The sequence below is a fragment of the Notechis scutatus genome, chromosome 1 (assembly GCF_049901735.1).
Source record: "Notechis scutatus isolate UNSWTSFEM ecotype Mainland chromosome 1, rNotScu1.2, whole genome shotgun sequence".
NCBI lineage: Eukaryota > Metazoa > Chordata > Lepidosauria > Squamata > Elapidae > Notechis > Notechis scutatus.
Genome location: NC_142009.1, coordinates 325,507,143 through 325,522,430, shown reverse-complemented (window position 1 = coordinate 325,522,430; position 15,288 = coordinate 325,507,143). Strand labels below are relative to the sequence as shown.

Below are 15,288 nucleotides of genomic sequence, written 5' to 3'. Positions count from 1 at the left end.
GTTGTCCCAAAGATGCTTTTTTAAAGAGGCAACTGGACTTTCAGTTGCCTCTTGGAAAAAAAATCACACACTTTCTCTAAATTCTTGTCAGAAATGATCCAAAATATCTTCATGGTCACCAGATCCCCATGTTCCCCACCCTGACCCCAGTATGAAATTAAAGTAGGTTGAGGGCCAAAACGAACCTTGACAGGGTTCAGATCTGCAGGTCCGACGTTCCATGGATTTCCCAGGGCATTTTGACAGCTGTCCTGGCACTGGTGAAGAGTTCTTCAGGCAGGTCCGGTGTCTGGTTTCGATGCCACTGAGGCCACATGCTGTCAAGGAACAGGGACTCCAGGGAGACCAGCTGGACCATCCTGGCTTCTGCACAGGATCTGTTGGGCAGAACAAGTTAAGGGGAAAAGAAACTCAGAACGAGAATTGTGTCTAGAAATGTGATGGTTTGGGCAGTAAAGTCTTTACAAGGGAGGACCAAGGCTTTTCTTCCTAGGTTCTGTTATGTTGAAGATGTCTTCTTTCATGGAGACCTAGAGTCCAATCGCTTTTATTTTATTTTATTATTTATTTTATTTTATCATTTTTTAAAATGAAACACATTTTGTCATGAAAAGAATGCAGGCTAGATTTCTTTGGGTACAAATAAAAAACTAAGAGGTATTCACCGATATTTCTTTGTTTATTTTGGGGGCAAAGGGTAACTACCATTAGGAGGGAGGGAGGTACACTTCGCTGTCATCGTGGATCTAAGAAAAAGTGGGATGCTTGTAGGTAATTTAATGATCAAAAACTGCTTTTAAAAATGTCTGTACCTCCAGATCTCCCTGAGTTGCCAGAATTTGGGGAACTAATAACATGACTAATTAAATGGCTGCTATCAGTTGCCTTGTCAATTATCTTGGACTGCTCATGAAAGCTTAGATTTTTCACACTTTTAATGCCATGGCCATAAAAATCAGACAGAATGACTAAGTAAGAGTTGAAAGGGACCTTGGATGCCATCTAGTCCAACCCCCTGCTCCAGCAGGAGATCCCTAATAACAGAATTGGAAGGGACCTCGGAGGTCTTCTAGTCCAACTCCTACTCAAGCAGGAAACCCTATAACATTTCAGACAAATGGTTGTCCAGTTAAGAAGAAACTTCCAGTGTTGGAGCACCCACAACCTCTGAAGGCAAGTTGTTCCACCGATAAATTGTTATTTCCCACTTACCCACAGGGCAGAGGAATCGGACATGATAGTTGGAGCAGGTCCTATTGCTGGGCTGCTCTTTGTTGAGGCAATGGAAGCCTTCTTGGGGGCTGAAGCGCACGACTTCTCCCACTTCCTTGGGAAGCTCCCACTTAGTGGTGCGGGCTTGGATAGAGAGGGGCCGGGCACAAATGCGCTTGGGGTAGTAGAACCGGATGGCCTCCAGCGTCTCGAAATCCCCTTCGCCTCCAGGATGGTCCACATTGAACCAAGAGGTCCATTCCCCTGCAGGTAGAAGAGGAGGAAAAAAGACTCCCATGACTCTCAGTGGTGTGCGGAGGGCTGCTACTCTACAACAGGGCTTTCCACACCAGGCCATCCAGAAAGAGGCCCATTTCACAGATGGGTACATCAAGAAATCAAGAATTCCCTTTTATTAGGACACGGGTTTCAAAGGATCAAAACAAGGAAAAAAATAGATTCATAATATCCACTGAGAATGGCAGAAGAAATAATTTTCAAATGAGCTTTCTCCGCTTCATTTCTGTTTCAAATTTATATGATGCTCAGCTACCCACAACTTGGGCTGTCTCACAACAACTAAAATAAAGAAAATATAATTATAAGCAATGATGTCAAAAGAGAGTAGTTGTTATATCAATTGTGTAAGCTAAGGACAATTGTGGTTCAGTCGTATATTATGCAAACACAACAATTATTAACCCAAATTCTTACTATATAGGTAGTCCTTGACTTACAATCATTTGTCTAATGACTGTTCAAAGTTATAACGCCACTGAAAAAAAGTGACTTATGACAATTTTTCACGCTTACAGCCATTGCAGCATCCCCATAGTCACATGTTCAAAATTCAGACACTTGACAACTGGCTCATATTTATGATGGTTGTAGTATCCAGTGGTCATGGGATCACCTTTTGTGGCTTTTTGACAACCAAAGTCAATGGGGAAGCCAGATATATTAACAACCATATTAGTAACTTAACAACTGGAGTAATTTATTTAACACCAATGACAAGAAGGGTCATAAAATGGGGCAAAAACGTGCTTACAATTTTCTTGCTTAGCAACAGAAATTTTGGGGTCAACTGTGATTGTAAATTGAGGACTACCTGTAATGAAATTTTTCCTAATACTAAAATTAAAGCTTTTGTTGAAAATAAAACGTTCATTTTTTCATGATTTCAGAACCATGTTTTATAAAAGGAGAAGGAGGGTTGTAAAAAACCCAGAAAGCTGTTAATTCCAATTTTGGAATTATTTATATTCCTTTCTAGTCTAAGCACAATTAAGAAGAAATCAAAGAGAATTAACAACCAAACAAAAGACAGTTATCAATAGAATGGAATGCTGGGCATGAAGTATAGCTTGCAGCATCAGAAGTGTCCACCAGGGAGGTCAAAAAAGTCAAGATGTTGGCCACAATTGCAATCAAAACCCCGCCCCTTTTTATACATATGACATCACAAATATTACAAAGGGGTGGGGCTTTGCTTGCCCAGTCACAGCCACCATGTTGAATCTTTGCCTTATGTCGTCAACTCATGAATTAGCCTTCATATTTTTAAAAAGGTGACCCACCAACTGTTTTTTCATCAAGACGTGTCCTGGCTTTTATCCTTTTTTTATGTTTATTCAGTTGTTTTGTCTTGGCTGACTCAGAGTCATTTTTCATCTGCGGATCTGTGAAGAAAACCACAAGTTCAAATAAAAAATAATATTTTTATACTTTGAGGTTAAGCAGTTGCTTACTGATTAATATATACCTCACTGCATCTAGAAAACACTCCTAGGCCAACACCAATCAACTAGGTTTATCTGACTAGGTTCATCTATTCAGCTAAATTCAAAATTTTTTACTACCAGTTCTGTGAGTGTGGCTTGGTGGTCGTGGCTTGTTGGGCGTGGCAGGGGAAGGTTACTGTAAAATGCCATTCCCTCCCCACCCCACTAACCTGCTTTCCAGCTCCGTTCTCCTGTGCAGGGCAACAAAAGAAGACCCAGCTGATCAGCTGGGACTCGGGAGGCAGAGAATAGATGGGGTCGGGGCCAGTCAGAGGTGGTATTTGCCAGTTCTCCGAACAACTCAAAATTTCCGCTACCGGTTCTCCAGAACTGGTCAGAACCTGCTGAATACCACCTCTGAAATAGACTAATTCTATCTATCAGACTAAACCATCTGGCTCTGGTTGGAAATCCAGCTGCATTATTTATTAAATAGCTTTACAGTTTTTGACTGGCAGATATGGTAGATAAGGAGCTGTAATCCACAAGTGGAGATGAAATTAAAAGGGAGTTCTCTGAAGGCTCCTTATTTGTCCCCAGGATAACAACCAAAGCTGATTATAGGACTACAAATTTATGTATGTATGTATGTATGTATGTGTATGTATGATTTATAAAACTTATTGGCTGCCAATCTTACCATAGGGCCATGATGGCAAACCTATGGCATTCATGCCACAGGTGGCATGCAGAGCCATTTGTGCCGGCATGCAAGCCACAGGCAAACTTACCTCACTGCGTATACGCGTGCCTCACAGCTGACTTTTCTGCTGGTTTGAGGCCTTTTTCGGCCTCCCAGAGGCTTGGAAAAAGCCTCTGCAAGGCTTTTCAGGATGAATAGGCCTGTTCGTCACTTCCTGTAATACCGGAAGTGACGAAATGAGCATATTATTCGGTGGGGATTGCGTGCGCATGAGCAGGGGGTGTGTGGGGGGGCACACATTGCATTCTGGGTGCTGGCACGTGAGTGCGTGTGTGCTAATGCGCGCACAATTTATGGCACAGGAGCCCGAAAAGGTTAGCCACCATTGCCATAGGGTAGCTCTTGGTGGCTTTCGGTCATAAAAATATGTTTATACGTATACATTTAAAATAAATTCACACACACACACACCCTTAAGCAGGCTCTCTGCTCCATCAGTAAAGTCACGGGAAGTCTTGATTTATTAAACCAGAATGCTCCCTTGCTACCAAACAGCTCTCAAGGGATCAATTGGCTAAACTGAAGACTATAAAACTCAGCCGTTTAAGGTTCATTATATCAAAGCACTGCCATTAAAAATAAAAACAGCACCCACTGGCTAGACGGAGATGGAATTTCTTCAGCTGTATTGAAGAAGGTGCTGGACAAGAAGCAGAGAAACTCAGGTGCTAGTCTCCTACCCCCATCCGTGGAAGCTCATTGGCTGACTTTGGGCTAGTCCCTCCCTCTCGGTCCAAGAGTCAATCAGGTGTAGCAGCGAAAGTGCTGGGCTAGAAGCATATTCTAATTGCCCCTCGGCTGTGACAGCTCATTGGCTGATTTTGGCCCAGTCCTTCTCTCCCGCCACAACTTACTCTCTACAACAGGGGTCTCCAACCTTGGCCTTGAACTTGTGGACTTGAGTGCCAGAATTCCTCAGCCAGCTTTGCCTTAAAATAGCCAAGGTTGGAGATCCTTGCTCTACAAGGTTGTTGTAGAGAGGGAGTACTATGTACACTGCTGATAAAGGCAGGGTGTAGTTCTAATAAATAAGCTCAATCTGCTACATCTGATAAATAAGGGGAAAAAAGGACCCAAAATCTGCTTAAAGCAGGGGTCTCTAACCTTGGCCACTTTAAGACTTGTGGACTTCAACTCCCAGAATTCCTCATCTGGCTGAGGAATTCTGGGAGTTGAAGTCCACAAGTCTTAAAAGTGGCCAAGGTTGGAGGCCCCTGGCTTAAAGGATGCTCACTCACTGGCATCCAAAAACTGCCCCAATGGCATATAATTCCTTTTCTTTCATCCTGCACCTGGCAAATCAGGCATTGTTACTGGGCCCGCTGCTCTCCTCCATGAGATGCTCTATTTACCCCAGCATCTGATTTCCAACTACAGCCCACAAAGAGGCATCATTTCTGCCATGTTTGTTTTGTAGCACCATATAAACTGGAAGAAAAAACTACTATGGCTTATGTAGTTATAGCTAAGTCTTCACTACCCATGTCCCCTTCAATACTGTTGGACTACAGTTCCCATCAGCTGAAATCACAGAGCCTAATTACAAAGTCAAATGTCCCTTGCAGTGACGCAGCTACTGTGTACTGTATTTACTTTACAGCAAATTATAATCTATCTTTACAAAGACACAACATGCCCACCAGTGGAAATATTTGGATAATGTCTTACTAAAAAAAAAAGTCGATAAGCTTAATGAGGAAGTCTCTAACAAAATCCAGTTGCTCAAAAAGAAAGAAATAATTATTTTATTTAGATTGACAGGACAATATCCACTTGGTAACAGATTAAAATGAAAGCTCTGCAGGATATATTGAAAATTTAAAGGGCTTGTTATCGGAACGGTTTAATGTTGAAATTATTTATAGTATGTTATTTTTTTAAAATCTTTAATTTTTTAAAAAGGATATCATGGTAAATAGTGATTTCAGCAAAGATATATCATTTAAACTTCACTAATTAAATGGTTGAGGAAAGTTACTTTGCTTATTCCATAATTTAAAACTGTGTTTCTCTCATGCTGGCTGGGGAATTCTAAAGAGTTGAAATCCACACATTTTAAAATGGCAAGCTTGAGAAACACTGCTTTAAAGGCTAAATGTTGGTTCCTTTTATATTCCTTTCCCAGACATTATTGATTATTAAAAGGAAGAAGGAAAGGACATGACTCTGGTGGCAGGGACTGCAGGACTGCCGAGCAGAGCAACAGAGCTCCTGCCCTACACATATCTGACAGCTTTTCCCTGCTGTGCAGCCATGCTGGGAATCTTCCGGAACCAGCTAAACCTCATGCTGGGAAATTGAAATTTATCTCACCTTGAAGGTCACACAATTCAGAGATGTAAACTGAGCAAATGTCAGCAGAAGGTAGAAAGAATAAAATAAAAAAACTCTCTAGGAAGAGTAAAGTGGTCAAAAGAAAAGGCAAATGTCTCTTTCCCCCCCCTCAATATTGGATATTTTTTATTTTGCCCTCTCTACTTCTCCAGAAAGAGCATCCCCAGGGAGTTCAGGAAAGTCACAATGGTGGCTGGGACCACATTTAAAAGCTGTTATTTTGTCTTTTTTGGACTCCCGTGGGTGCTGTGGTCCCAACTGTTTTTATTTTATTTTAAAGCAAGCTTCAATCCTGATATAATCATATCTTCATGCAAAGTAGGAAACAGATGGCTCTTTGGAGAAATATTTGCAAGACAGATACTTAAACATGTTGATGTTTCTCAGATAACCATCTGTGTGGAGGAATGGACAAGCATCCCTATGAGGAAAGGTCAAAAGATCATTCTAGAATTACAAGGTTCAAAAGGGCCCTTGAAGGCCTTAGGAAGGATCAACCCACTATTCATGGCAAAACTCTAGATGCTGATGGCTGTCCAACTTCATTCAGAAAAGGGATCTTCTGATTCTGTTTGATGGGAAGCCAGTTTGGGGTAGTGGTTAAGGTACCAGGCTAAATCCTAGTCCAAGGCATGAAGTCAGCTGGGCGACCTTGTGCCAGTCACTCTCTCTCAGTCTTAGAAAGGCAGCAATGGCAAACCGCTTCTAAAATCTTGGCAAGAAGACTGCAGGGACTTGTCCAGGCATTTGCCAAGGAGTTAGCACTGATTCCCCCTCAACACATACACACAAACACACACACACATATACAAATGATCCAGCCACTTCCTTCCCTGATAATATTAAGATACACGTAGATACACTCACAACCACAGTTAGGACCAGGGTTTTCGTTGCTAAGGTAGGTGGTTGTTAATGAGTCACACACAATTTTATGACCTTTCCCCCCACCCCCCATGGTTAAGCAAATCACTACAGTTAAGTGAATCATGCAGTTGTTAAATGCGTCCAAGTTTGCTTGTGGGAAGCCCACTAGGAAGGTTGCACATAGTGATGACATGTGCCTGAAACACAACAACTATAGTAAATACATGCTTTTGCCAGGTGCCCAAATTTTGATCATGTGATTGTGGGGGTGCTAATTGAGTACCAGGACTGGTTGTAATTCACTTTTTTCACTGCCATTGTAACTTTGAATGATCGTTAAATAAAGGGTTGTAAGTCAAGGACTACCTATATATTGTATTATATTCAAAATCATACCGAGATAAGAAGAACCCTAGTGGATTAGGCCTTGGATCCATCTCATCTGGCATTCTCTGCCATCACTCACTGGTCAAGTGGATAGGAATAGCACTTATATACTGCTTCACAGTGCTTTGCAGCCCTCTCTAAGCGGTTACAGTGTCAGCATCTAACACCTTTAAATGGTGATTTCGGGTGTTCTTTCTGGGAGTTCCTGGTAGCTACCTCTCCCTGGTGTTTGCTGACTCTCATATTTCTCGTTGGGAGAGGGAGCTGATGAAGAAATTACACCTACTAGGTTTTACAGGGGATGCTCTGGGAGATTATGGCCTTAAGGACGCCCAATTTAGGGTAGTCCAACAGCTTGTGGACATTGATTTGCAATATCTACGAGCCAGAGCTAACAAAACTTGCTCCCCTCTGATCTTCAGCCAATTTAATAATTACGGACTGAGGATGGCTTCCTATTTTTACACTCTAACCATTCCCAAGTATAGAAGAGCTTTCTCCCTAGCTCGCTTTAATTTTTTGCCCTCAGCACTACTGGATGGGCGATTTAAGAGGCTCCCGATTAACGAGCGGCTATGCCCCTGTGACAGAGCTGAGGTTGAAACTGTGGAGCATGTCCTTTTATATTGCCCTATGTATAACGCAGGCAGATCTAAGTTACTATCTCTCCTTGAAACAGACCCTTCTAGACCCAATGTTAGTAATTTGTTCTTATATTGTCTAGGGGATGGCTCCTCATATATCACTTCTTTGGTTTCCAATTTTTTTTAAAGAGCTGTAACCATCAGAGGAGAACGCTGTTATTCCCCTTAGTCAAGTTTTTGGTGACCAATTGTTCATGATTAATTTTCCCATGTTCTTCTTTTATTGTACTTGTGTTTTGGTCTGTGACCGCACATAAAGTATTATTATTATTATTATTATTATTATTATTATTATTATTATTATTATTATTATTATTATTAGTGGTTACAGCGTCAGCATCTTGCTCCCAACAATCTGGATCCTGCATCCTCAGAGATGCATTTGGGAAGCTTGCCAACCCAAGTTGGAGGCCAAGAACCCCCTTGAAATATTGCTTCCCAGCAACCAATATTTAAGCCTTGCTGCCTCTGCGTCAGAAGGCAGTAAACCATCATTGTTAAGAGCATTCATAGCCTGACCCTCCATGTTCTTAACCAGACCTCTCCAGATGCTGCCTTGAGCCTACAGGCTGATAGCAAACCCTATTGTTTTATCATTTCCTTCTCTGTGTGTTGAATCTCCTTCTGCCATTCTTTCTGTGTTGCTCTCGCTTTGGGGTGAGTGTGTGCTATATGCTTCCTTTCTTTTGGGGGTGGAAGACAATCTGTACAGGGCCACCCAATATACTAACAAGTGGAGGAGCTCTTCTCTAGAGAGCATCACTTACAAACCTTGGCAGACTCCAACATCACAAATCACTTGGATTTTATTCAAAGAGAAAGCTGGTGCTTCAGGATCTTTCATGGTTTTATAATTTATTTCTAACAAATACGGAACACAATGCAGTTTTACAATTCCAGCTTAGGGTTTCTTTCAGTTTTTAGTGGCTGTTTTTGGCAGATGGGCATTGATTAATTAATTGACTCAGCTCCTCCTAGCCCTCCCTTCTGCCCACTGGGCTCACAACATCTGGTTCTGCAGGGGAATCTGCCCCTTTTCACCATTTTCTGAAGGGGTCGTCAAGACACGCACCAGCTCCTTCTATACCCAGATTTAGTGCTCTTTGGCTAGAATTCTAAATTAGTTTTAAAGAATTTAGTGGAAGTGTTTTAAGAACAGAAATAAGTCTCCTGAAAAAGTGCTAACCCACTGCTGCATAAAAGGTGAAATTAAGATGGTAAAGAAAATGGGGTTCTGCCAGTTGCATAATTGCTGATTCTGGTGCCATTGATCATTACGCGGCTTTTCTTGACAAGGGCATTGTCCTTTCTTTACTGGTTTTATTTCTTTGGGCAGTGTAGCTGTCAAGCACAAGAAATCCGAAAACCCAGGCAGTTCAAATGAATATAAAAGTTTATTGCAAGCTTAAGGTCTCTACAAAAATCTGAACTTCTACGATCAAAACAAATTGGTGGTGGTTAAGAGTCAATGGAATTCAAGGCAGGCTGGAGTTAGATCTCGTGTGGGCGCGAAAGGAGTCAAGACTAACGATGTGTTTGACCCTCCCTCAGGCTCATCTCTTACACTAGCACTATTGCTAAAGAAGCCACGTCAGTCCTTCAAGGTAGGCCAGGTCGAGAAACAAGCACCAGAGGGATTCCAGGAATGTCACTTTATTATACAGGATATCTTCAAAGCCTGTCACTTTGCTAAGGACAATATTGTCCAGGGTTATTTTAACACTCTGTCTCACTCTTTCTGCTTTCCTAAGGTTTAGCGACTTTTCGCCTCTTCCTTCCAAAAGCCAGCGCTAAATACCTCTGCAGCTGGGCTAGTTTTAGAGATGGGTTTCTTTTAGAAGAGCACTAGACCCAGATTACTTAGGCAACTTGACTGGTGGTTAACCCAGCTCATCTAAATTCCTGCTTGCATTTGCTGGACCCACCACACATTAAAGAGATTGATTGGTGGTTGTTTTTCCTGTCAGCAGATGACACTCAGCAGGAGAGGGGAAGCCTGGAATATCTACCAATTGTTTCCTTAACATCTTCCATGTTAAAACAGCAAAGGCAACACTATTCATCAGCAGTGATTCTAGGGATCAGACTTCAGGCAGTGCAATTTATGCCAGCATAGTTCTCTGCTGCCTCATGGATTGGAGCTCAGCAGTTTAAGATGTCATCTGCTTATGCCTCAATGCTCCCCTTTACTTAGCTTTACTAAACAATCACCGGTATTAAAATCATGATGGAAAAGCTACATGTGAGAACATTAAAAGTGACTGGATCAGATTATATGGGTCTGTCTGAACTGGTGTCTTCTCTGGACCAGGATACCTGTGGTTGATCTTCCCCACTATAGTATTTAAAATTTGCAACTAGACCATCTGTTCCCATGGAGGACACATCTGACTTTTGATATCCAGGGACTGACATATGCAAATTGGAAAGTAATCTGCTGAAATGAATAAGGTTCTCTCCCTTTGTTTATAATAAGTAGATTTAAATATGGATAGATCTAAAAATAATATAGGAGGTGATCTGCACAGAAGAGACCAGGAGATCTGTCCAATCTAGCAATCTGAGCTCATAGACTGGGCAACAAGATGCCTTTTCAAAGTTTATTCCCCTCATCCCACCCTGAATAATTATCTATCTCTATCAAGGCCATGTTTAATCATTGTGTTATTAGATCTTTCTCCCCCATAGATAAGGCCAGTCACCATTTCAAGTTAGCTATAACTTGCCTTAAGAACATATTTGCCTTTTGTCAACACAACAGTTCACTCTCATTACCTCTTACAGTAGTGCATTCTGGTCACAAATCATAGGAAGAAGCCCCTTCTTTATATAACCTCAAATTCTGATCTCACTAGAAAGGGAGAAAAGATTCTATCTTTTATTTCGCTGGATCTCCGTAGCATATCATCTAGCAATTACGGACAATTATCAACTCTCCATTAATTGCAGCTGCATCGTAAATTAGCCTCAGCCCTCTTGCAAGCCCAACCTACGTCATAGGGTTGTTGCTGTGGGGAAAAATAGGAGCAAGAGGGTGAGGTATGCTGCTTTGGGGACAGAAGACAATAAAATTAATGGAGTCTGTCCTCCTTGTTCTTGAGGATTTGTGAACCTTGTTGCCATTTTAATTCCTAGGTAGCTATTCAAATCGATGAAAAGGCTGTCATGTGGTATGGGAAGGGGCAGAAAAAACCTCTCTCTTTCTCTCTCCATATACACACAAATAAATACATGCGCACGTTTAGATGTACCAATACCTTGAGCCAAGGCGCCGATGAAGACAAAATAAATGAAGACAAGGGCCGGTTTGAGTCCTGTCATTGCTCCAGAAGGTCTTCTTCTGGGGCCTGGGGGTCAGAAAGCTTCTCTCTGCACCTCTGGAAAGAGACTTCTAGGCTGAGATCCTGAACTTAGCTGGAAAGATCCTAGGCGGAGCAGAACAGCAGGTTTTTATAGGACTCAGCCTTCAGCCTTCATTGGTTGGGAGTCCTTCTTGGATAGACTGCCTGGACAGGAGAAATTAGAGAGACGCAGAACCCAGAGCCTTTCAACCTGAGTAGCACTTGGAAGAATATCAGGGGATTTTTGTGTTATTATTATTGCTTTTGGGAAGGCTTCAACAGAAGCTATTCTAGTTGCTAAAATTGGACAGAAGCTGGAAGGCAATGAAACCACAAATGAGCTAATGTGAAGCGAGGTCATGCTAAAGAGTTCTCCTGATAGAGGTGGCTTTTAAATTGTGTGCGGGACAGGAGGAGGGAATAGAGACCTTTGGATTCCTTTTGAAGTCAGCAGTTAAAAGCTGTCATTATACAAATCTGCCCACCAGTATTTTTAGTGGGGGAACAGAGCACTTTTTGAAAACTTTGTGTCAGAATATCTGGACAGCACAGGCTGTTTGTGATGAAGGCTCTCTGCTTTTTGTAAGGGAGGATCCCTTCTGAAATGCTTCCCATCAAATAGAGATGATAGACATAGATATGATAGAGAAATAAATATAGATGATAGATAATAGAGATGATAGTCAATGGAAAGCTAGAGAGATGAAAGATGAGAGAGAGAGAGAATGGACCCATGTTAATAGGCTACATAAAATGATAACATAGCTTAATTGATGGAATCCAGTTTACCCCACTTTTCAGAGATAATCCAGAGAAGGACAATAAATACTAGCTCTATCTTTATTGTAAAGTCACATTAACAGCATCTTGCAAGTCTGAAAGTTTTTCTCCCCTCCTTTCTTTTTACTTTCTGGAATATTAGGGAGGAGGGGGTGCCTTCTGGAACGCTTCTCACAAGTCCCCTGTCTCTTTCTGTGGACCGAGATAACGTGAAATTTGAGTAGGTATGCGGCTCTTCCTACATCTTCCAAGGTCATTCAAAGATACTATTAGGCTCATCCTGCTGGACCAACTGGACAGCCAGAGACAATCGGAGATAAGCTATCCCTCAAATAGCATCCCCCCCCCAGACATGATAATCAAAGGGGCAGAGCTTATATGGTAACACTTTTTTTGTCCTTTAGCCTCCTTCTGCAAATGTCTGTGATCTATTCCTTCATCTTGCTTTCTATTTCTCTCAACCACTGGACTCATCACTGCTGCTATTCACAGAATTGCAGCAGCCATCTTGATTTTCTTCTCCCCACCTCCAAGATGCCCCTCCTTCCATATTTAGTATCATAATTATGCCTTCTTTAAGTTGGCTAGCAAAGTGGCAATGCCTACATCTCTACAATTATTCCAGTAGAAGAGAGTATGTGTAGATGAAGCTTGAATTATTGGTTCCTTGATGTCTTCCGAGTTGGTTGTTTTCTGGCAAATCTTTCATTACCAAGCTAAGTAACATCATCAGCACCCCTCAAGAAAACTTCCCTGCTATGATGAGATACAGGTAAGTCTTCGACTTACAACCACAAGTGGGATTGGAATTTCTGTTGCTAAGCAATGCAGTTGTTGAGTTACACTTGGTTTTACAACATTTTTTGCCACAGTGGTTAAGCAAATCACTACAATTATTAAGAGAATCAGATGGTCATTAAGCAAATCTGGCTTCCCCAATTGACTATGCTTGTTGGAAGCAGGCTGGGAAGGTCACAAATGGGGATCATGTGACCCCAAGATGCTGCATACATGCGGGTTGCCAGGCACCTCAATTTTGATCACATGATTTGGGAGGAAGCTGTGAGAGCCATAAGTGTAAAGAGTGATTGCAAGTCACTTTTTTCAGTGTTGTTGTAATTTTAGTCACTAAATGAATGGTTGTAAGTCGAGGACCGCTCCAAATTAAAGAGGCATGGCGATAACCACGAATCCTTATTCCACTCCTTGCTTGTTGTGAACTACTCAAATTCTCCAAATTCATTTTTTACAATAGCTTCTTGTTCATTATTCCTCAGGAAAATAAGTGTTCTGTTACATCTATTAGTCTTACTATATTCCTCATTCTGGCATGAACTACACACGGATTTTGCACTAGTCTATTTATTAGGTCCATACCCGAACTTTATTCTTTGTACAACTCAAGAAAGCACACGTAACACTCGTTCCAACAACAGCCCTTGTAAGCTCTTGAGGACAATTTACACTTTCTGGCTCAGTTTTGGCAGCAGCTAGTCAAAGCTTGACCAAGTTGCATCTAGACAAGAATCTCTATTGAATACCAAAATAAGCGGTTGGTTGCCTCTCTCTATGGGAGAATGTAGTTTCTCTCTCATTCTCATTTCAATTTAAATCCAGCGCTTCCTTTTCCCACTTTTTTCACAATTTAATGGCTTCTTGCTTTGCTCAACTCGACTTGGTACTGGATGTTTTGTTGGTTGTTGTCTTAATCAGCCTTCCCACAGTTAAACTTCCAAATGTGTAATTCAGTAAATTCTATACAAAAAGGACTTTTGTTTTGTCTAAAAAGAAGAAGAAGAGAAGGGCTCACATCTGTGATATTTATGTTTTAAAAGCTTGTATTGGGAAAAGTTTACAAATATGACATCAGGAACATTTGTGTTAACAAAGTGTTTCTCTGGGAAATTCCATTACAAACCATGCACATTAAGGTTGTGTACAAAAAATATTTTGATATTTTGGAGAGTTACAGATGTAAACAGACGCAAATCATCCCAAGATTGGCCAACCGAGGGACATTTCTGGAAAACCTTTTAAAACTCCAGATAAATTAGGCCCTTTAGATTATGCCCTACTCACAAGGGTTGTTGATGGTCTTAAAAGAACTATTCTGGAAGCCTAAAAATTCATTTGGAAAAAAATAAAACGATCTCTAGAGGGAAGCAAAAGTCTTTTTCTATATCTTTACTGCCATCTCATGGTAACAGGTAGACCTCAACTTATTACTGGTTGCTTAGCAACTATTAGAAGCTATAATGGACCTCCCAGTGCTATTTACAACCTGGATTCAAAGTTCCAATAGCCACACCCACATATGATCATGTGATCATAGTTTGGGTGCTTGGCAACCGGCCTACGATTTGACGTTTTTCCCCAGAAACCAGTGTTTACTTACACAATGCATTTGCTTAATGACCAGTCCATTCACTTAATGACCGCCATAAAAAAGGTCATCAAATCGCTCAGGATCACATAGTGATCCACTTAACAAGTAGCACGATTTACAACAATAATTCTGGGCTCAATTACGGTCATAAGTCAAAGACTACCTGTATGTCCTTTTTAATAGAAGGGGAGAGCGGGATGCCAAACTGTGGGGAGAGAAAGCTTTAAAAATGCCAGTTGCAATTGTACCCATCTGTTGACCTTCCATATTTTTTTTTTATATTAAACACCTCCTGTTTTTCATGGTGTGTATACATTAGAAGGGCAGGGAATTTTAATATAAATAAGGATAAATAAATAAATAGAACATTGCTCATCCCTTTTCCATCAAGGTCTAACTTCTATCCCAAACTGTTCCTTAAGGCCTAGCAAACTTGAATGCCTCTTCCCAGCACCTTTGCCTCACCTATACATTGAGATCTTTCAGTTCAGGTGTGTTCACCTGAAGGCAGAGTGGGGTGGGGTATTTAAAATTTGCAAGAAGTGGGCATATTAGCCCCTTCCCTTGCAGCCACCCCTACCTCAATTGCAATGGCCTAGTCCCAGATGGAGTGAGACCATCTTGAGAGAACATACCCCCTGAAAGTGTTCTAAGACATATAAAATATATTTAGATCCGCTTTTGGCCTTAAATTGCTAAATACTGCTTTGGGCTGTCAAGAGGGAAGAAAGAAAGAAAATTTAAAAATTGAGTGTGCCTTCATAAAAAAACACACTCTCTTTTCTAAGGGCACACACACACACACACACACACACATACATAACCTACACATAAATCAGCTTTCATCAGA

The 15,288-nt window shown here is 41.3% G+C and overlaps 1 protein-coding gene across 2 annotated transcripts in view; it reads right to left on the bottom strand.

The window, feature by feature from the left end:
• CILP2 (cartilage intermediate layer protein 2) overlaps window positions 1-11,707 on the bottom strand; it is a 29,532-nt gene extending 17,825 nt beyond the window's left edge. The window contains exons 1-4 of one of the 2 annotated variants that reach the window (XM_087952597.1): window positions 11,189-11,707; window positions 2,793-2,894; window positions 1,213-1,476; window positions 186-377 (exon numbers count right to left, since the gene is read on the bottom strand). In XM_087952597.1, coding sequence (XP_087808723.1) covers window positions 186-377; window positions 1,213-1,476; window positions 2,793-2,894; window positions 11,189-11,252 — 622 coding nt within the window. In that variant the 5' untranslated portion in view covers window positions 11,253-11,707. The remainder of the gene's footprint in view (window positions 1-185; window positions 378-1,212; window positions 1,477-2,792; window positions 2,895-11,188) is intronic. The other variant, XM_087952598.1, reaches the window with a different exon arrangement.
• Between the last annotated feature and the right edge of the window lie 3,581 nt (window positions 11,708-15,288).